Source organism: Microcaecilia unicolor, chromosome 2 (genome assembly GCF_901765095.1).
Source record: "Microcaecilia unicolor chromosome 2, aMicUni1.1, whole genome shotgun sequence".
Taxonomy (NCBI): Eukaryota; Metazoa; Chordata; class Amphibia; order Gymnophiona; family Siphonopidae; genus Microcaecilia; species Microcaecilia unicolor.
Window position 1 is genome coordinate 389,612,085 of NC_044032.1, and position 22,324 is coordinate 389,634,408.

At 45.0% G+C, this 22,324-nt stretch overlaps 1 protein-coding gene across 1 annotated transcript in view; it reads left to right on the top strand.

Moving 5' to 3' along the window:
- Nucleotides 1–3,080: 3,080 nt before the first annotated feature.
- BTC (betacellulin) overlaps nt 3,081–22,324 on the top strand; it is a 114,327-nt gene continuing 95,083 nt past the window's right edge. The window contains exons 1-2 of the mRNA XM_030192136.1: nt 3,081–3,762; nt 21,005–21,192. Of these exons, the coding sequence (XP_030047996.1) occupies nt 3,081–3,762; nt 21,005–21,192 (870 nt within the window). The remainder of the gene's footprint in view (nt 3,763–21,004; nt 21,193–22,324) is intronic.

The following is a 22,324-nucleotide window of genomic DNA, read 5'->3' on the forward strand; positions in this document are numbered from 1 at the left end:
CTGGGTGCCGACTCCCTTGGTGACCCAGAGCTCTCGGTGCCAACGCGGGGAGGGGACCGGTGTCGATGCTTCTTCGACTTCTTCCGAAGCATGTCACCGGAGCTCCCCGGCACCGACGAGGAGGACGTAGAATCCATCCGTCGCTTCCTCGGGGCCGAGACCGAAGGGGGTCGATCTCGGGGGGGCTGTACCGCAGGAGCCCTCAGGGTAGGAGGAGACCCACCCGAGGGCTCACCGCCACCAGCAGGGGAATGGACAGCCCTCACCTGCACTCCACTCGATGCACCACCGTCCGACGACATCAGGAGACGAGGTCCCGGTACCACCGACGTCGATGCAGCTATCCGATGTCTCGGCGCCGATGCAGAGGGCCGATGCCTCGATGCACTCGATGCACTGGCAGCCAAGGAAGAAGGTCTGGACGCTGATGACGTCGATGCACACGATGACCCCGGTGCCGATGCCGACGAAGAGCCCGAGAACAAAACGTTCCACTGGGCTAATCTCGCTACTTGAGTCCGCCTTTGTAAGAGGGAACACAGACTACAGTTCTGGGGACGGTGCTCGGCCCCCAGACACTGAAGACACGAAGAGTGCCTATCAGTGAGCGAGATTACCCGGGCGCACTGGGTGCACTTCTTGAAGCCGCTGGAAGGCTTCGATGTCATGGGCGGAAAAATCACGCCGGCGAAGTCAAAATCCGAAATGACGAATTTGGAGCACCAAAACTTTAAGGGAGAAAAAATCTCGACCGAGGCCGAAAGAGGCCTACCCCGACAACGAAAGAAAACTTACCGGGGCAAAACTGGAAATACGGGAAGGGGCAAACGAAACCCAAGGGGGTTTCCGGAGCACTTTCCGAACGAAAATGAAACTTTTCCGAAGAAAAACACGTCGATTTAGATAACGGACGCGCGAGGTCGACTCTCCGGGGCTCGACACGACAAAAAACACAGCCGTACCGAGTGCGGACGAAAGAAGACTGGCCGGCTCGAGCCGGTTTCGGGCGGGAAGACGGCCGCGCATGCGCGGTGCGCGCGGGCGCGCGAGAGCTAGCAAAGGACTTTGCTAGGAAGATTCCGATTGGAGGGGCTGCCGAGGACGTCACCCATCAGTGAGAACAAGCAGCCTGCTTGTCCTCGGAGAACCCTTAGTAGGGAATTCTGTAAACGGCATCGAAACTTAGGCTCCAAAAAAATTCAATACCAAGTCCTAGGTTCTATATAGTGTGACTTACATTGTGCACGTAAATACAGTCGTATTCTGGATTTGCATGCACAACGAGCCAATCAGTGCCAATAATTGCCAATTAATAAGCAATGATTGACACTAATTGGCATTATTTAGAATTTACGCATAGAACTGTCTAAGCGTATTCTATAACATGCTGCATGTAAATTCTAAGTCACATAGCTGAAAAGTGGGCATGGCCATGGGTGTGAAATGGGCAGGTTGAGGGTGTTTCTAAAATCTATAAACATTGTTATAGAATACACCCAGTCCATGTCTAATTTAGGCGTCGGCATTTACAACAAGTTCTACTTGGCGTAATTGTCCACGACTAAATTTAGTCAAGCGGACCAGTACTCTGTGTATTCGGCACTCGGTGACTTGGCACTCAGTACCTGGCACTTGGTGACTGCACACAAAAATTAGCCTTATTCTATAAAGTATGCCTACATTAAGGCTTACTTTACAGAATATGCTTAGATGAATTTCATTTTGGCACTGATTTTTTAGGCATAAAATATAGAATCTAGTTCTTAGTGCTATTCTACAATAGGCATGCACTTTATACAGAATAGCATTTAATGCAAATTACCACACCAACCTAACTTTTGGGCGCTGGAGTTTCACCTGCTGAAACCTGGTGTAAATGCCGGTGCCAAGTTAGGCGCAGATAGGCAGTTTTCTGTAATTCCACATGAAACTTTTCAGAACGCCCCAACACGCCCATGGTCATGCCCCCTTTTGAAATATGCACCATGGAAGTTAAGCACTGTGCCTGATAGAACAGCATGCATCTAGACACACACGCAAATTTTAATGAGTGCCAATTATTAATTATTGCTTGTTAGCACTCAATTATTGATGGCTCAGAACTCATTATCTAATTTATTTGTGCATGCATCTCAGAAGAGCACCCAAAATTGGGCACGTAACTTTTTGCACAGTATATTTAATCCAGGGGTTTGTGTGTAAGTGCTGAACATGATCCTGACCCACCCTTATACTTGCACACTATAGAATTTGCCATGGGCGTAGTTTCACTGTTTCATTTGGGGGGAGGGGCAAAGGGTGTGGATTGCCACATCAGCATATATGGTCCTAAGAAACAAGATGGCAAGCGATCTGCAAAATCCAATGTGGAGACAAACAAAGCAGATCAATCAGTGATATGGTTCAAAACTTCATTTTCAGAAATTCGCCCGACACAGACTGTGTTTCGCCCAGCAGCTGAAATATGTGACCGGACTTACCCTGTGTATTGAGCTGATGTCCTCACCTTGATTGAGGAAAGCACCCTGCTGTTTTTTTACGTTTCAATCTCATGTCCTGTTTGGACTATTAGCCCCTGACGCAGCCCTTGTGGGCGAAACACAGTCTGTGTCGGGCGAATTTCTGAAAATAAAGTTTTGAACCATATCACTGATTGACCTGCTTTGTTTGTCTCCACATCAGCATATATGCATCTCATACAAATTATGGTTCAATAGAAAAACAACAACAACAACAACAACAAAACACACACACATGCACCAGACTAAATGTCAGTGTCAGTGTGTTGTTTATATAGTACTATATCCCCATTCGGGGTCACCTCAGTTTACAACTGAAGAAAAATGAAACAGAAGAAAAATCAATAACAGAAACAACTTCAAATATACAAACTAATTTTAAAAAAATTAGACATCCTGGGACACGCCGTAGATAGATTTAAATCTTGGAGGTTCCCATCCTATTTAGCTGGGGACAGAGATTTTGGTAAATTTCTAGTACAAAAATGGAACCTGTTTGAGTCTGATAATGTGGCTCATAAGGATAACCCGACATTATTCTGGGAAACTTCTAAAGCGGTCATGAGAGGGGAAATTATTAGCTACTTAAGTGCAAGACACAAAAAGATCTCCCAAGGAATAATTACGCTGGAGCGGAAATATCAACAAGCCAAACGTGCACACATGCGCTGTCGAACCCAGACCAACTACGATAATGTGATTGCGGCACAGGTGGCCCTAGATTCATTACTACACGAACGTGCCAAGAAGCAGGCCTTTAGTCGTAGATATCAATATTACAAATTGGGCAACAGACCTGGGAAACTGCTAGCTAAAGTTGCCAAAGCCTGGTCAGACAGGACATTTATCCCTACAATATTGGCGCCTGATGGCTCTCGTAAATCCTGCCCTAAAGACATACTGACTATATTTCGGGATTATTTTTCTCGAATGTATCAACCAGAGGCGCAGCAGGGTGGACCACAATTAGAGGAATACTTGAGAGATGCAGGACTCCCAGTGCTGTCCCCCATCATCAGAGACCAATTGAATGCCCCCCTCCAGGCTCGAGAAGTTCAACAAACGATCAGAGGTTTATCTTTGGGTAAAACTCCGGGCCTGGACGGATTCTCTACAGAATACTACAAATTACTGTCGCTTCAACTGAGTGTTCCCCTGACTCTTCACCTTGATGCAGCGGTGGAGGTGGGGAGACTACCCAGGGAATCGAATGAAGCCTTAATTGTCTTAATCCCTAAACCGGGTAAGCCGACAGATCAGCCGGGGTCTTATCGACCAATTTCCCTTCTCAATGTTGATGTAAAAATTTTAGCTAAGATCCTTGCTGATAGATTGGCTGTACATCTCCCGACTTTAGTGGGAGACCACCAAGTGGGATTCGTACGGGGGAGACACCCAGGTCTAAATGTACGTAGGGCCTTGTTGGCTGTAGCGCAAGCTGAGGCCACGAATCACCCACTGTTGCTGGCAGGCCTGGATGCTACTAAGGCATTTGACCAAGTGAATTGGGACTACCTTTTTCAAATACTCATATACGTGGGGCTGTCCGGGTGGTACTTGCATGCAATTGATACCTTATATACTGACCCTGGGGCCCGGGTCCTCGTGAACGGAATGTGCACTCCGCGTTTTTTGGTAAGACGGGGCACTAGACAGGGCTGCCCCCTATCCCCACTTTTATTTTTGATTTATCTAGAACCCCTGCTCCGTAGCATCATAAAAGATCCAGAGGTACAGGGAGTTCAGTTGCCACATCTCCAGATCAAAGTACTAGCCTACGCGGACGATATTCTTTTAGTGTTGACACACCCCCAAACATCGCTGCCAATAGCTTTAGACCACATAGCAGAGTTTGGATACTATTCGGGTTTTCAACTTAACTCACAGAAATCTGAGGCGCTGCCAATACCTCTTTTGGTGCGGGAGCGCTGGGAGGGAAGGTTCCCGTTGAAGTGGACCACGGATTATTTGGTCTATCTGGGGGTTAGAATACCAACTTCATTAACACAACTTTACAGAATTAATCTAGCCCCCTTGTGGAGGGAGACACAACACACCTTAGAAATGTGGCAGCGCCTCCCCTTGTCTTTGTGGGGACGGGTGGCTCTGTACAATATGATTTTGGTCCCTAAATGGCTATATGTGGTTCAGGTGTTGTCCCTTTTCTTCCTATATAAAGATGAACGGAAATTGCACAGACTACTTGCTAGATATCTCTGGAAAGGGAAAAGGCCCAGGGTCACACAAAAACAGACATATCTTCCAATACCTAAAGGAGGGCTTGGGGTTCATAGTATACAGCGTATGTCTGTGGCGGGTTGTATGAGACACATTACAGACTGGTTCAGGGGAACGTCCTATTTTTCATTTCCCATCACTGAAACCATAATGGTGAGCAGGTGCCATTTTAGTTATTGGCTACATGCGCCAGCAGGCAAAGCACCTACTGCTAAAGGATGTTCTCCTATCTTTATGCCACTAAGACGGACATGGCGATGGTTGTGCAAAGCTGGGGACTTTGAGTGCCACTCCTCCCCCTTCCTACCGATTGGAGGAAACGCAGATTTCCCTGCGGGCACGGATACTGTGACCTTCCGGAAATGGAGAGAGGGGGGGACAGTTTTTTTGTTCCAGGTGCTAACAAAAGAGGGAAAATGTAGGTCCTTTAAAGACTTATGTGAGACTGCTGGACTCCCGGTACGGGCCACTTTTTCTTATCTACAACTGAGTCATTACATTGCCTCCCTCCCTCGAGTCTCTTTGACCTCGCAGAGACGGAGGCAACTCACAGATTTGCTTGACCTGGAGGCGCAGCTTTTGGTACCTCTTAAATTCTACCATTTTAAAATTAAAGAACTCTGCCCGGAGATAACATATGATCAGATTGCCAGGGCTTGGACTGGAGATTTGGGTTGTCCTATAACTGGTGCAATGGTACAAACTAATCTGGTTATCGGATATAGGACCTTCAGAGATGTGACACTACGGGAATCCCAGTATAAATTTACGATGAGGCTCTACATTTCACCACACAGGGCGTTCAGGGCTGCCATGCGTCCCTTGGATGATTGCCCCAAGTGTGCGAGACCTGGAGCACACTTGGGACATATGTTCTGGTTGTGTCCCCCGGTCCGTGCTTTCTGGGTTCAACTCTGTGCCTTTGTCTCAACTGTTTGGGAGTTGACATGGTACCCCTTTCCCGCTTTATTGTTCGACAAATACAGAGTGAGGGGGAACCGGAGAAGGGGTATGCTACCTTTCCTCCGAAGGGCGGTTGCTATGGGAAAGAAAACGATCCTACTGAACTGGATTTCATCAGAGCCACCTTCTGTGTCAAGATGGCGATCCCTCATGATCTCCCTGGGTGCCCTGGAACGTAGGGAGGTGAATGACTTAGCATCCCCACGGGGAGATAGACTATTACAATGTTGGTTACTGTTCTGGGATACCTTGACCCCCACGGCTCGCAGTAGAATCCTGAATGGGTAATGCTCACGGGAGGGAGGGTGGGAGGGGGGTGGGAAGGAGGGGAGTTAGAAGGAATAAGGCGGGAAAGAACAAAATTATGGATGGCCAGTTTGAATAAGTTGGATGTTTGTTAAGTTGTTTGAAATATACTTGCAATGTAATGCATTTCTTCACTTCATTATCACTTGTAAACTTATGACCATCAATAAAAATGATATAAAAAAAAAAAAAAAAAAAAAAAAAAAATTAGACATCATTTTAGTTGTCAAATAAAGTTTTCAATTTCTTTCGAAAGACCAAGTAAGAAGTTTCTAATCTCAAAATGCTGAATTTGAAGCCAGCATATCAAAACAATGAATATATATATATATATATATACATATATATATACTAGTAAAAAAGGCCCGTTTCTGAGAAATGAAACGGGCGCTAGCAAGGTTTTCCTCGGAGTGTGTATGTTTGAGAGAGTGTGTGTGAGATTGACTGTGTGAGAGAGAGGGAATGTGCGAGAGTGTGTGTGTGTGACAGAGAGAGTGTGAGTGGGTGCGAGTGTGTCTGTGAGAGTGAGAGTGTATGCATGAGAAAGAGTGTGTGCCAGGGGCCCATCACTCCCTCCTCCCTCCCAGTTCCAGGCTCCCCCTCTCCCCTCCGAGTTCCAGGGTCATCCCCTCCCTCCCAGTTCCAGGGTCGTCTCCCCTCCCAGTCTCAGGGTCCCTCCACCCTCCCAGTTCCAGGGCCACCTTCCCTCCCAGTTGAAACAGCTGTAGACTTGTTTCTGATGAAGCAACAATTTAAAAACGACAATGTGGCAAACCGGATATGTATGCCACCTCAAGTTTCCGGCTGGAGGCTTCAATGAGAACGTTGGAGGTGCCTTTTATATAGAGAGATTATTTTCTTCCCTTTGCTACAAATATCTGTTGATTTTAATTTATAAAAGAAAAAGGTTTTGCACTCAAGGCAGTGGCTTAGCCACAGGTGGGCTTGGGTGGGCCAGGGCCCACCCATTTATGGCTCAGGCCCACCCAACAGTAGCACATGTTTAGTGGTAACTGGTGGGATTCCCAGGCTCCACCAGCTGAAGATTTCCCCTTGATGGTAACGAAAATGCTACTCTCCAGAACATCGGCACCTGTGCATGCTCAGTTATCAGTGCATGCCTGCTGCCAAGGTGGAAAGAAGCGTTTTCCCAGCAGCTGAGATAAATTTTTTTTGGAGGGGGGGAGGGGGGAGAACACTTGGTACCCACCCAATTCTTGCCTAGGCCCACCCAAAATCTGTTGTCTGGCTACGCCCCTGACTCAAGGGCTCTTTTAGTAAAGGCAAGCTCCTAAGACTCTGGGAGGAGTTAATTGCTTTACTTGCAACTAAGGAGCTCTGCACCCCAGCTGACCTTGTTAATCACCCAGGGCAACCACTCCAGGTGCCTGAGAAAACAACTCTGGGAGGAGTTAATTGCTTTACTTGCAAGGAGCTCTGCACCCCAGCTGACCTTGTTAATCACCCAGGGCAACCACTCCAGGTGCCTGAGAAAACAACTCTGGGAGGAGTTAATTGCTTTACTTGCAAGGAGCTCTGCACCCCAGCTGACCTTGTTAATCACCCAGGGCCAAACCGGATATCTATGCCACCTCAAGTTTCCGGCTGGAGGCTTCAATTAGGTGCCTTTTATAGATAGAGATATATTTTTTTTCTTTTTTTTTAATGAAATAAGCCAGCATCATGGGAAATTTCTCTCATTATGTCCCCTCTCACATTCACACAAATTAGCAAGGGAAGAGTGCACTCTCCCCTTGGCCTTACACCAGCACCTTCCCTTTTTCTCCTTCTCCAAATCCCAGCTCTTTCTCCCTCCTTACCGGTAACTCCCCATACCATGCCACATGGTGCCGCTCGTACTTATGTGCTACAGTGATGTTACTTCACCAGAGCGAACTTCGGCTTTACTAAATATTTCAGATTCTCTCTTCAGGAACCAACTGAACATCAATATACAGGGACTCCTGAGGCAGGCCAGAGCGGCCAAAACACGATTCGTGTCAAGTCCAGTCTTTATCAATAAACTCTTGCTGTGAACTTTTTTCGAGACCAGTAGTAGTTTTATCGACATCATCCACCTTGTCAACTTCACTGTGCCTTTCTCTTGGTTTTACCATTGCGGAGGTTTGTTTTCTTCAGTGATTGTCGACCATTTCACAAAGCAGACACAGCTGAGGTCTTAAAAAGCATTAAATATAAATATTTTGTTCTACCTTTGTTGTCTAACCATTTTATTTTTTCTAATTGGGCTGGTCCCAGTCTCCTTTCCATTCTCCTAAATTTTCTTTCCAGGTTGGCTTTTCTGTTTTTTTTCTCTTTTTTTCCTTTCCTTCGCTACATCTTTCTGGCACTGATCTTTCATTTTATGGGTTTTTTCCCCCCACACACCTTTCTCTCACCCTCTAGTCTTTAGTCTCCATTTCACTTTTCATCGATCTACTAGCTTTTACCATCTCTCCAGCACTCCCATTGCCCCCCCTCACTTCCTTAGTCCCCCATCCTCTGTACTTACTCTCTTAGCCCTCATCTACTCTGCATTACATTTCATCACCCTATCAGTCCAAGCTCCACCCGTCTGTCCTTTCTTTCCTTACCTCCAAGGCCATTCTTCTGTTACCCTATACCCCATAGCCTCTCTTTCACCATCTTTTTAACCCCACTTCCACTCTCATTCAACCCCTTCAGAGACCCATCCCCTTCCTCCCATACCCCTCCCCAATACCCCCATCCCTTTTCAATGGACCTCTTCCTCTCTCCAGTCTTCCAGGTCATTCACATTATATGTCAACCTTTCTCCACGTCATCCCCTTTTCTCATATCCCTCATTTCACACCCTCACTCATTCTCCCAGCCAATCAATATACCCCCCTCATATCTAAAACTGCCAAGTATTCACTATCCCTTCAAATTCCCACTCCATTTCCCCTATCCATAATTTCCTGCTCTGTTCCTCTTCCTCTCCCCGCCACCCACACTGCCTAGCCTCATCCTCTTCCACTCTGTTTCCCTCCCCCTTACCCATACCCCCTAGCCCCATCCATCTCCTGCTCCTCCCCCACCCCACCCATCTCATGTTCCTTCCCCTTCCCCATACTCCATAAGCCCATCCATTTCCTGCTCCTTCCACCCACACCTCCTAGCCCCATCTTCTACTCTGTTCATCTCCCCCACCCACACCCCCTAGCCCCACCCATCTTCTGCTCCTTCCCCCTCCATGGCCTGGCATATCTTCTTTTTTTCTCCTTTCCCCCATGGTCTGTCTTATCTCTCCTTCCCTTCTCTTCCCCCCCCCTAGTCTGGCATCAATCTCCTCTTCCCTTCTCTTCTCCCCTCCACCCACGGTCTGGAATCTCTCTCCTTCCCTTCTCCTACCTCACCCTACCCCACAGTCTGGCATCAATGCCCTTCAATTCCCCCCCCCCCCCCCCAAGTCTAGCATCAATGTCACATCTATTTCCTTTCCTTCCCTTCCCCTACCCACCCCATATTCTGACATCAATGTCCTCTCCTTCTCTTCCCCTCCCCCCCAGTCTGGCATCTCTCTGATTTCATCCTCCCATTCCCTCGTCATCTCTCTCCTTCCCTTACCCTTCCCCCCCCCCACCTCACAGTCTGACATCTCTATCCTTCCCTCCCTCCCACCCCTGGTGATGTGGCAGTTCTCTCGCCCCATCGGTGGGTGCAGCGTTCCTTGCTTCCTCCGCCCCCTCCCCCTCCGAGATCTGTTCTCTCCCTTCCCATTTCCCACTCTCTGCACCGCTACCCTCATTTAATCCACAGTTACTGGCAGCATCAGAGAAGTAAACACACTGCCTTTGGTGGCCCCAGAAGCATTCCCTCTGCTACAACTTCTTGTCCCGCATAGGCAGGGCATGTTGTAGCAGAGGGAAAACTTCCAGGGCTGATGAAGGCAGTGTGCTTACTTCACTGACCCTGCCGGCGGCACGGAAGATTAAATGAGGGCAGCGGTGAAGGGAGCAGGAAGGCAGAGAATAGTACCAGATCCTACGGGGACAGAGGTTGATAGGCCGGACAGGCAGCTCATTTGGGGGAGCAATGCCCCCCTCACTCCCCCAAACTACACCCATGGAATTTGCATATAAAGGATACAGAATACCAACTAAGTCCAGTCACATGTGTAACTGCAAATTACTGCCAATTAACTCCAATTCTCATCAATTATTGGTTGTTAGTGCCAAGTATTCTATATCCTGTATGTGGCAATTTTGCACATAAAGGGATAACTGTACTTAGTGTTATTCTATAAACCTCGCCTAACGTTAGGTGCAGTTTATAGAATGTGCATAATGGCCATCCTGTGACTAAAACCTGGTGTAAACAAACACATCTTACTTAGGCACAGATCGGGAATATGCTAATGCCTCAGGGGTCAAATACAACAGTACTTGAAGCTGGAAGGTGTTACACACAGTGCCTTGATAAAATGGCTCCAAGTGTGAGCAGAGTTAAGGATAAGTACAGCCACAGCTGTGTTCAAACAGACGCTGTAGCGGCAAAATTGCCACTGCAACAGTTCCAGTGGCAATTTAGGTGCCACAGCCATTATACCAAGGCACGGTCTGTAACACCTTCCAGCTTTAAGTACTGTTGTATTTGACCCCTGAGGCAGGCGGATATGTCCGCCGAAACACAGCCCCTTGTCGGTTCCCTTCTGGTGACCTAATAAAGAACATTTTTGACGACACTTCCCAAGTAGAAGTCAGTGGTTTATCCTCAGCTCCTCTGGTTTCTTTCAGATATAACTCAACATGGTGTAAAGGACTGTGTATAGCAGGGAAATCACAGCTAATGTAAGCTCTAACCCTTCTGCATTCTGTCATATAGAAAATTCCCAAAAAGAACTATTAGCCTCTATCATAACCCCCAATCTGTACTAAACCTACTAATGTTACCAAGAAAGAATACCACATCTACCACTGGAGTTCAGGTAGATTTCACAGAAGAAAAATATATTTCTGAAGTAATTATTCTCTCAAATATATACAAAGTTAAATATTTATTGAAGTCAAAACAAAACAAAACAATGGAGAACTCTTTGCAATACTTTTACTGGACATCAAAATTGATAGGATAGAGGAAAGAAGACCTAAAAGCAAGGACAACTAGAACACTCAAAGAACCTACAGGCAATAGGATAAATTAGGGCCCATCGCTGCTCAAATGTTTGCCAAACACCCGAGAAAACAATAAGTATGGACTTTTTGAGAACAGGCAGTCTCAACATGCAGCAACAGCGGAAGTTCATTCCACACAAGGGAAGCAATGCTAGAGATGGTGCAGTGGCACGCAGAGCTTTGAAGACCATGGAAATAACAAGAAGATGGTTATGAATATATCACAATGAACACTCTAAAGTATGCAGAATGATAAAGGAACATAGCAAGGGGAAAGCTGAGTGCAAAGCCTTATGAATACGGAAACCATCCACTAGGTTACTCATTCCCCATTTCACTCCTTCTCCAGCCTTCCATTCCCTTTCATCTACTCCCCATTATCATATTTCTACCCCTTGTAATCACTATCCTCCTCTCATTCATCCCCCTCCCCCATATGGTTCCAACATTCACAGCATCATCTTCCCTCTACCCTTCTAACAGCATCTGCTCCTTCTTTTCCCCCTCCCCCACCCTTGTAGTCTCAAATCTCCCTGCCCCTTTCACTCCCACCCCCCACCCCGCATCTGTCCCTTTTCTCTTCCCTGTTGCCCCATGGTCCAGCATTTCTCCCTCTCTTCCCTCCCTCCCATTGTCCAGCATCTCTCCCTAATAACTTCTGCACCTGGATCCAACATTTTCCTCTCTCTCCTTCCCTCTCCTCCACCCCATGTCCAACACCTCTCCCATTGTCCACCATCTCTCTCTCTCTCTTTTGCTTGCACCCTGGGTCCAACGTCTATCTTCCCCCATATGCAGCATCTCTCCCTCTGTCCCCTCCACTGCCATGTCCAACATTTATCCCTCTCTTGCCCCTTTTCTACATGCAGCATCTCTCCGTCCTTCCCACCTGAACTCCCCATGTCCAATTCTCCCTCTCTCCCTTGTCCAACAATTCTCCTTTTCTCTTTCCTTCATTCCTTCTGTTGTCCAACCTTCCCCTCACCTTAACAAATGTCTCTCTTCAAAGGGTCACCAGCAGTGGCAGTGATTCCTACATGCTGCCTGTAGCTGACCCCAAAGCCTTCCTTCTGCCGCGTTCCACCCAGGTGAAATAGGAAGTTGTCAGATGGGGATGGGATGTAGCAGAAGGAAGACTTCCAGGTCGGCCACAGGTAGTGTGTAGGAATCACTGCCGCTGCCAGGAACCATTGTAAACGAATCCAAATTTAATGATTGTCTTAATATACATGAGACAAATTTGCATACAGTGGGGGTAGTAGGCATGCAAATCTCTCCGATGCGTATGTATTACATATATCCTGAAAACCTGACCAGCTGGCAGCTCTTAAGAACTGGAAGTGAAGACCAATGCTTTAGGGTATCTCCTTCCTCCTCCCCCCACTCTGCCCTCAGCTGAGTCAGGAGACCTAAGATCATAGACTGTGGTTGTGTCCGCGGCAGCCTCTCCTTTCCTTTTCTCTCCAGGCACTGTTGTTGAAACAAGACAGGAGGGGAGATGGAGAACTTGTGGGCCAGAGACACTGCTCAACAGAAAACTGCTTCGCTTATTTTACCATCTCCTCTCTCCCTCCCCTTTCCTGCCTGATGGGATGAGTTGGAGAAGTAAATAGAAAAGCTGTTTTTGGCTGACCGAGATTGAGGGCACTGGCCAGTAGATTCTTGACATGAGCCCTGTGTGCCCTTAGTTAGTAATGTCCTTGGCTCCCAAATGTGGCACTGCTCTGAACTCAAGGAGATTGCACTTTTGCAGCTATAGATGGAGGAGAGCTCTGATTTGGGGCGGAGGGGGGGGGGGGGGGTTGGACTGTTCCCAGCTCTTTGTCCTAGACTGAGATTGCTGGTTGGGAGCTGTTACTCCAAATCTACTTAGAATAGAAACTGTGCAGAGAATGGATACTGTACATTTCAAGGTCAAGTTATCCCAAATACATGTTGCAATTCTAAAGGCCAGTGCTGGGTATAATATATGATTATAATTTGATTTTATTTTTAATTAAATGAAGGGAGAATATGATTGTTCTGCTGATGAAGAGCAACGTTTGGCTGTCACACAGATGGGGAATTAGAGTGAAGAAGGTGCAAGGGGTTAGAACGTGGTGCACTTGCATCATACCCGCCTCACACAGTCACATGGTTCTGGGGGTATTTTTCTAAAGCTTAGCTCGAGTTCTGCAGCAGGGCCCATAGGAATGGATGGCAGTCATAGAAACAGATGGTTAATGGAGGATAAAAGATATTTTATTCAGGGGTGTGCTGGTAAATTGTTAACAGGGGGCTCTCTCTCACCAGCAAAGTAAAAGAGAATTCAGGAGGGGCCCAAGCCCACATTTTGGGATCCATTTGTTAAAGTAGCCATACAGAACCGGCTCCCAAAATTCTTAAAAACTTAACAAACGGCTCTCGAGAGCCTGCTCCAGCACACCACTGATTTTATTAGAGAATCAAATATAAAATCAAGCCAGACATGACCGTGTTTCACCTGGCAAAGGTTGCTTTAGGGGCAAAACATTACTGTTAAAAAAAATAGAATCATAAATAAGTCTCACGAAATCATAATAGAACCATAACATAGTTACTTCAACTTTTAAAGTGACTCAGCAGTGATTATTCGGGGTGAATGAGAGAGAGATGAAGAAAGAAATTAACATTCTAAAGCTGAAGCTGTGTGTACTAAAATCTGCTAATATTTACTACAAATAATCCAACAAAAGGGTTATGGGCCCAGGGCTCAGGAATTGAAAAAGAAGAGAAATCTTACCAGGCAGAAAAAAGGCCACATTTTTCTCTTAAGTTTTAAAGGAAAGATTCAGTCTGTCTCTCTTCTCCCCCCACACAGCAGACAGAAGGCTAAGAAAATGGCTGAGGGAAGAAATTCACCATTTTTCTATTCTCTCAAGGTGCCTAGATTAACTGAGTTTAATTATCAGCAGTGGGAATTAAGATTCATATGTCTCCTTCGAGCAAAAGGATTAAATATATGCTTAGACCAAGACAGAACATGCTGAAAATATGGCCTGAATGGGACCAATGCAAACTATTATGTGAAGTGCATGCTTTTGGAAGCTCTCTCAGAGAAACAAGCCATATTAGTGGAGGGAAAAGATACACCAAAGGAACATTTTATATAAACTGAGAACTATGTATGCAAATACATATGCAAGCAGCAACCAATTTGGTTAGCAGAGTTGAATGAAACCAAATTAAGGGATAAAAGTAAATGTAATGATCACAGTATGCATCTTATGTCTTCATTTCAAAAGTTAGAACTTTCAGGAATTCCATGTGTGATGCATTGAAAAGAGCATTTCTTTTTACCTCACTATCAAAGAAGTTTGATGTTTTTTAGGTCTGTAAATGAGGCCATTGAAGGGCAATCTTTGAACAGGCAACATCAAAACTAAGGCAGGGAATGCATAATAAATGATTCTGAGGAGATGTGTTCTCAAAGTCAGTCAGAGAGAAATGAAACAAATTTCTTGGCAAAGAACAGAGGAAGGCGGAGCTATGGGAAAACTCCACCCAAGGGCAAGCTGATTTGCTACTCATGTGGAAAGGAGGGACATGTATCTAAATGGTTGTAAGGAAACACAAAACACTCCCTCTAGCTCACCTAAGCCAATGGAACTAAAGACTTTTCAAACCAGGAAATGTATGAAGGACAAAGATAAACACACAAGGGCTTTCTAATGGCAGAAAAATCTTTGACTATGGTAAATCATAATTCAAATGAAAGTACTTGGATTTTGGATTCGGGGAGTACATGCCATTTAACCAATTGTAAAGATTCTTTCAGGAAATGTGTCCAGAGGAAGGTATTCTTAAAACTGCAAACGCAGGGACTGCTAAGATCCAAGCAAAAGGAATTGGATTCTTAAAATGCAAAGTGTCTAATGAAGTTAAAGAAATTCCTGTCAGTGATGTCTTGTATATTCCCCCAAGCAGTTTGCAATATGCTCTAGTGTATCTACATAGATAAGAAGGGATTTTGCGATTCATTTTGAAAACAGTAAGTGCACAATCTCTAAAAATGATGACGTGTATGCTGAAGCTTTTATGCATAATGATATTTATCAACTGAGCATTTCAGGTGATAGCTCACATCTGGCGCAAGTAAGGAAGAATGTGGTAAATGTAGTCTGGAAATCTGGCACCGCCCGCTGGGACATCGTGATTTCTAAGGTGATCCAGGATCTTTACAGTAAGCAAACTGGCCACCGGCATTCAGATAAGTGCAGGAGCTGGTAAAATTGAGAAATGCATAGACTGTGTTACTCAAACAAGGTCGTGAGACCCTCATTTTCCTGAATACACGGAAATAGGAGTAATAAAGTGCTGGAACTTAATACACAGTGACTTATGTGGACCGTTTAATATACCATCATTGGGAAATAACAGATTTGTGCTAATATTCTTGGATGATTTCTCTAGATATTGTTGTGGCCTATTTGCTGAAAGAGAAAGGTCAAGTCACAGACCTGCTGCAGAAATACGTAGCCATGGTGAAGCAATAAATTTGAAGAAAACCAAAGGTTCTTCAGACCGACAATGGTGGTGAGTTCATTTCACAAAGCATGCGCACATTTCTAGAACAAGAAGGCATTCAGCATATCAAAACAGTAGCTTATACACCAGAGCAAATTCTGTTGCAGAGAGAAATTTAGGTCACTTGTGGAAATGACCAGATGTATGCTGTCAGATAGCAAATCCCTAAAAGACTATGGGGGGAAGCCATTCTCACAGCAGTGTACCTACAAAACAGAATGCCAAACTAAAGGCGCTGAGCGCACACCACATGAGACATGGCATGGTAGGAAGCCAAACCTGTCACACATAAGAACATTTGGGAGTACCAGCATATGCTCATGACACCAAGCAAAGAAGGCATAAGCTGGATTCCACAACAGAAAGGGGCATTTTAGTTGGCTATGCTCCAGGACACAAAGGATATAGAATTTTGAATCTGAAAACTGGCATTGTTGGCATAAGACATGTTACATATTTTGATGAAAACAAAAGGGTTGATAAAGGCTGGATTATCCCAGATGAGCCTTATCATCCAGAATATGAAACTAGAACATAATAGACATGCCAGTGTATATAAATGCCATACCAAGGCAGATGTCTGAAAGCAACTCACCTGTATCTAACAAGGAACAGGCAGAGGAAGCAGACACAGAAAGGATCATTATTGAAGAAGACAGTACAGTTGGAGAAGGGGAATCAATTGAGAGAAGGACTCTCAGATTTAGAGGATGCGGAAAGGTCAGACCAAACCTGTTGTCAGACGCTCATCAGGGAAAACAAAGGTGTTCCACCCCCAAGACTGTCTTACCTAACAAAGTCAGCAGAAGCTCAAGAGCCCTTAACATGGGACGAGATTGAGAAAATGCCAGCCGAAGAAGCTGCTGAATGGCATAAAGCTGCACAAGAAGAAATTGATGCATTGGATAAAATAATACTTGGATTCTTACAAAATTACCTCTGGCAAGAAAGCTTAGGATGCAAATGGGTATTCAAGTTAAAAAGGAATGCACAAGAAAGGAAAGGTAATAAAGCCCAGATCGTGGCAAAGGGATATCTTCAAAAATATGGAGAAGATTTGATGATAGTGTTTGCACCCTGTAGTGAAAACACACGACAATTAGAACACTTCTGAGCATTTGCCAGTCTCAAAAGGCATGAAGGTCAACCACATTGATGTGAAAACAGCGTTTCTTCACGGAGATATAACCTGAAGACTTGTACATGGAACAGCCAACAGGTTTCATAAATACAAAACAAAGACAGCTAGTGTGTAACTTAAACAAAGGTCTTTATGGATTAAAGCAATAGTGCAGAATGTTGGAATGAAAAATTGCATGAAATATTGAACAAATTAGGCTTTAAGCACGGTGAAGCAGAATAAATGTTTGTACAACTAGGTGCACATAATGGACAATATGCATCCCTTTTAGCTTTTGTTGATGATCTGCTCATTGCAAGCAAAAGTGCAGCAAGAGTACAAGGACATTGTAAAGGTTTAAACCACAATGTGAGGATAAAAGAACTTGGTAATGTGTTCATACTATCTTGGTATAGAAATTGAGAAACAAAATGCTGTGCTTCTCTTCTAAGCCAAGCAAGCAGAAACTAAATGAGCCTTATGAAAGTTCGGTATGCAAGATGCCCAAGTGTAAGCACTCCCATGATCACTGATTTTCTGAAGGATGAAACAGTAAGAGAACTTTACCAGATAACATCCCATATAGATCAGCCATAGGTAAGCTTTTATATCTAGCTACCACATACAGGGCTGATATAGCAAATGCAGTAGGAATTTTGAGCAGAAGGGTCAGCTCACCTACCAAATCAGATTGGACTGCAGTTAAAAGGATGGTAAGGTATTTAAAGGGTACCATTGATTGTAAATTAAAGATTTCAGCAATAGTAAATCCAAAACTAATATGTTACTGTGATTCAGATTGGGCAGGGGATCATTCTGATTATAAATCCACAAGTGGATATGTGTTATGTATGGAAATGTACAAATTTCATGGGCAGTCATAAACAATAGTATTTCGTGAGTCATGTCTTCTACAGCAAGCTGAATAAGTTGCCGTATCGGAAGCGTGCAGAGAACTGATGTGGATTGAAAACTTTTGCTGGATTTCGGAATAGCTGAAAAGAGACCAATCCAGATAATGGGAAGATAATCAGAGCTGCATACGACTGTCACAGAATGACAAGGTTCAGTAACGTACCAAGCACATCGCACCGAAATACCACAACGTGCGAGAGTTGGCGAAAGAAGGGGTCATCCGTCTACCACTATTGTCACACCAGTGAGATGACAGCTGACATCATGACCAAACAGTACCCAGAGAACATTTTGGCATCTGGTTATAAAGCTTGGACTTTGTATGAATAAATAATTGCATGACAGTTATGCATGAGAAGGGGTTTGTTGGAATGTAATTGTTATTTTACATGCATTGCCCTGTCAACTATTATTTCTCTGTGGTTACTCTGTGACCTCTGATGTGAATTACTTAGAGAGGTCACACAGCTATGCACTTCCTGTGGGGGTTAGATGCAGCACATGCAGCACATATATAAATAAGATCAGTATCAGATCATAAGAAATAAATACATAAATGATATCAAACAGCGAATATAAACAAATGAATGAACAAACAGTTATATTAAAGAGTGCATCTCCAAAAACAGGCAAAGTGCTATACTACATTTACAAACATCAAAATATGAGTGAGGACCAGAATAAAACACATTACATACCCTTATGGCATGAACCTTTCACTTCACCATAGACAATATCACAACAGTGCAAAAATATATATTCAGAATTAATCTTATCCATAGACTGCATGTAAGGCAGCTTAAAAATTCATGAAAAGCTCCACAAAAAATAATTTAAAGTTGCCAAAACCACATACCCAGCACTGCTTTAAAAGAGGAACTACTCTCACTGACATTAGAGGCTGCCAGGCAGAGATGCCCCCTGGAGTTTGGAGGTCCTGGTGTTTTACCATCAGGGTGTGTTATGTGCCTTATTCTGGAACACACTCATATTTTGATATTTGTCAATGTAGGTTACTTTGCCTGTTTCTGGAGATTCACTTCTTAATATAACTATTTGTTCATTTATTTCTATTGGCTGTTTGATACAATTAGTTATTAATGATTATTTATTTCTTATGATCCGATACTGAACTTGTTTATATATCTATGCTATGGTTCTTTTATGATTTTGTGAGACTTATTTATGGCTCTGTTTTAACAGTAATATTTTGCCCCTGAAGCAGGTGAAACATGGTTGTGTTGGGGTTGATTTTATATTTGATTTTCCAATAAAATATCTTTTCTCCAAGGACAAGCAGGCTTACATTCTCACAAGTGGGGCAGACGATCCGTGTTGCCCGGGTCAGCAAGATAGCCAGCAAAAAAGTTTGCGAGAGTCTTCTGGTGAGTGAGCGGCGCCCCAATGCGTGTGTGCAGAGTGCCTTCCCACCAGAGCATGACTGCACCTCTTCAGTTAAATACAACAGCATAAATCTACTATAATAATTTGCATCTCCAATGTTCTGATGCCAGGAAGTTGAAGTCCGGTTCATAATGTCTGAAGCCTTCCGGTGATGTCACCGTGTTGCCTGGGAAACCGCTACGCGTTTTGTAATTCCATTTAGAACCCTAAAAAGAACTGAAAAGAAAACATGAAAAAGATGCGTTTGCGCTGCTGCAAGTGAGCGGGAGGGAGCAGCAGCAAAAGGAGGCACAACAAGGCAAGCCGGGAAGAAGGCCCTCCCTCTTCGACCTCACACACCCACCTCCGTCAAACTCATACCTGAAGTCGCCTACTAACAAGCCCACAGATTTCCTTCTCCGGTGCCCCGTCCCCTATGATACACAACTTCCCTACTTCTCTCCCTCTGGCCTTTGTATCCACCTTGCCGGAACCAGGAAATTGCGTCAGAGGGGAGCACAGCATGTCCGAAATCGAAACTGAAGGAGTCAGTTAGCTAAGTAACGTCCAATGTCGATGCAGTAGTGCTCCGTAAAAGTATGCAAGGATACCCATGTTGGCTGCTTTACAGATATTTATTGGAGGGGGGGGGGGGCTCTGTGAAGGTGAGCTTTTGTACTAACTAGCCGTAGTTCGATGGTGATGAGCAGTGTCATGAGAATTCTGTGTGTTTTCAGTAGAAAAAGATACAAACCTCTATCCTGAGTGCCTGGGGATATTGTGCCCGGGGGAGTTAAATAAATGTTAAGTGCTCGCGCACAATCTAAAGTATGCAGTTGATGTCGGTTAGTATCAGTATGAGCAGGTGGACAATACTGGAAGTATGATGGATTGATTTAAAAGAAATAGAGACACCACCTTAGTAAGAAATTTTGGGTGTGCTGTGCACAGAAGTATCTTATTATGCAAAATAGGGGAGGGGGGGGAAGGGACGCCTGGATATCTAAGGACGGAGGGAGCCCTGGAACCTTGCTAGCGCCCGTTTCCTTTCTGTTGGAAACGGGCCTCTTTTACTAGTATGAAATAAAAAATAAAGAAGACAACTTCAAGGGAAGGTGGGCGGGATTGTGAGAATGTGAAGCCTACTGTCCTCTGAGAATACCTGCCACAGGTAAGAATCTTCGCTTTATCCTTCATTAATTGTGTCTGCTTCTATGATTACCTACCAGCATAGGAGCCTGGTCTTTAGGCGCCAGTGGGGGCTGAGCATCCCCAATATTGAGCAATATTGTACAGGAAGGAGTAATTTGTACTGTGTTTGGCACCTCAAATCATTTTGAAATGTTGGCACCTACGACTATCAATACAGCAATAGCGCATTTTAGAATAGATATCCATCTATGGATATGCAATACCAACTTTGTATGTTACTGAAAAGGCTTCAAACAATGTTTCCTGATTGTTAAAACGTTTTGAAAGTAAGGTGCAAATAAAGGTTAAAGGGTCGCTACAAAATGGAGCCAACGGGCTAATAGGGAAGGGGAAAGTTCCACCTGCCGATGGAAATAAGAAAACTAACGCAGAAGCACAGGATTTAGCCGTGTCAGGTGAGGGCCGCACACACCTGTCTGAGTCTGATCTGTTTTCTTCTCCTGGCCTTTGGATCACTAGGGCAAAAACTCTATTCCACAAACATAGAAATAAAGCAAAGTTAGCAAATGGTGTCACAAGCCTACTGCAACGGGTTTAAGCGACATCACAGACTTTTTCTCGCAGACACAAGATGAGGAAATACAAATCATTACCTCCGTCAGTTCCTTGCAAGCAGACCGCTTTGGGGGGGGGGGGGTCATAATGAACGGCCAGTGCCGCTGAGGCAGGGGTGGTGGAGGGGGAGCAGCAGCTCTTCCCCGCCCTCGGCCTTTGGAAGGCGGTGCTGGGCCGCCCTGGGGAGGACAGTGAGTCGGGGGAGAAGTGGAGGAGGAGCACTAGGAAACTTTGCAAAAGTGCGGCAGCCGGCCGGAACCGATGGAGGGGGCGTGGGCACGGGGCGCCCCTTTGCTGCTCGGTAAGACTCCCTCCCTCGCCTATACGGTAACGGGGCTCGCGGTGCGTCCGGGCCGCGCGCAGACTCGCGCACTGTGAGAGGGGGCTGCTGTTGTCCCGCCCTCCCTCGACAGGTGCAGTTCCCCGGGGCCGCGGCTACTCCAGCGCGAGGCGGTGCTACTGTGGGCAGCCGCTGTGCTTTAAGCAGCGAAGTTTAGATCTTAGGCTCCGGGGGGGGGGGGGAGGAAACAGGTGAGTGGCGGTAACATTGGGCCTTATGTGTTCTTGCCCTTGCGTGGTAACTGATACTTAAGAAAAAACAGATCCCACTTCTTTTTTTTTTGCTGCAAATTTGTGCTATAAAAAAGGCTGACACATAACTTGTAGGTGATGTATTTTTATTGGACCGACTTAATGTTTACAAGGTTTCCAGAGGTATCCGATTTTCATTAGGGCACTGAGGAAACGATGGAGTTACGCCGGGTTTAAATAGCACAAACTTAAAACCAGCCGTAACTGCATTGTTTCTTAAGTGACCCGATAAAGAGAGGATAACTTTCAAAAGCTTGTCAAAGAAGCATTTAGTTCGCTCCAATTTGTGGACTTAAGGATCAATAACCTGCTTGTAGGTGAAGAAAAGGTAGTCACTATTCTGTGCTCATGATATCAGCCAAAACAGTTGGGATTCATTTATGTTGTCAGTTTTATTTAGCATCCTAAACCATTCTTTACAACATAATTCCATACAAGCTGCCACTGCCGTGAGAGCTACTTACCACCTGACACAAGTGACGCTGGATTTTAGGCCAGGTGAGGTCTCCTGTTTCCTTGCTCAGTTATACCTGCCACTGCTGTGTTGGTCTGAGAGGCAAAGCAAGGATGATCAGAGCACAAAATGAAGAAGACCCAGTTCCAAACAGAACAAAATGGTTTATTGCAGTATAAAAAATTGATAGCTCAAATGAGCTGGCACACCTATATTTCTGCAAGGGTCCAGTTCATCTTAAGACTTAGACTGGTGCTATCACAAACTGACAAGCTTTTGCTTAATTTCATTCCATGGGCCATCCCTGCTTTGCTTTGTCACATGGTCTTCATGTTTCTAGGGTACCATTTCTTCTTTTTATGTGTGTGTTACGAGCCATATGGGGAAG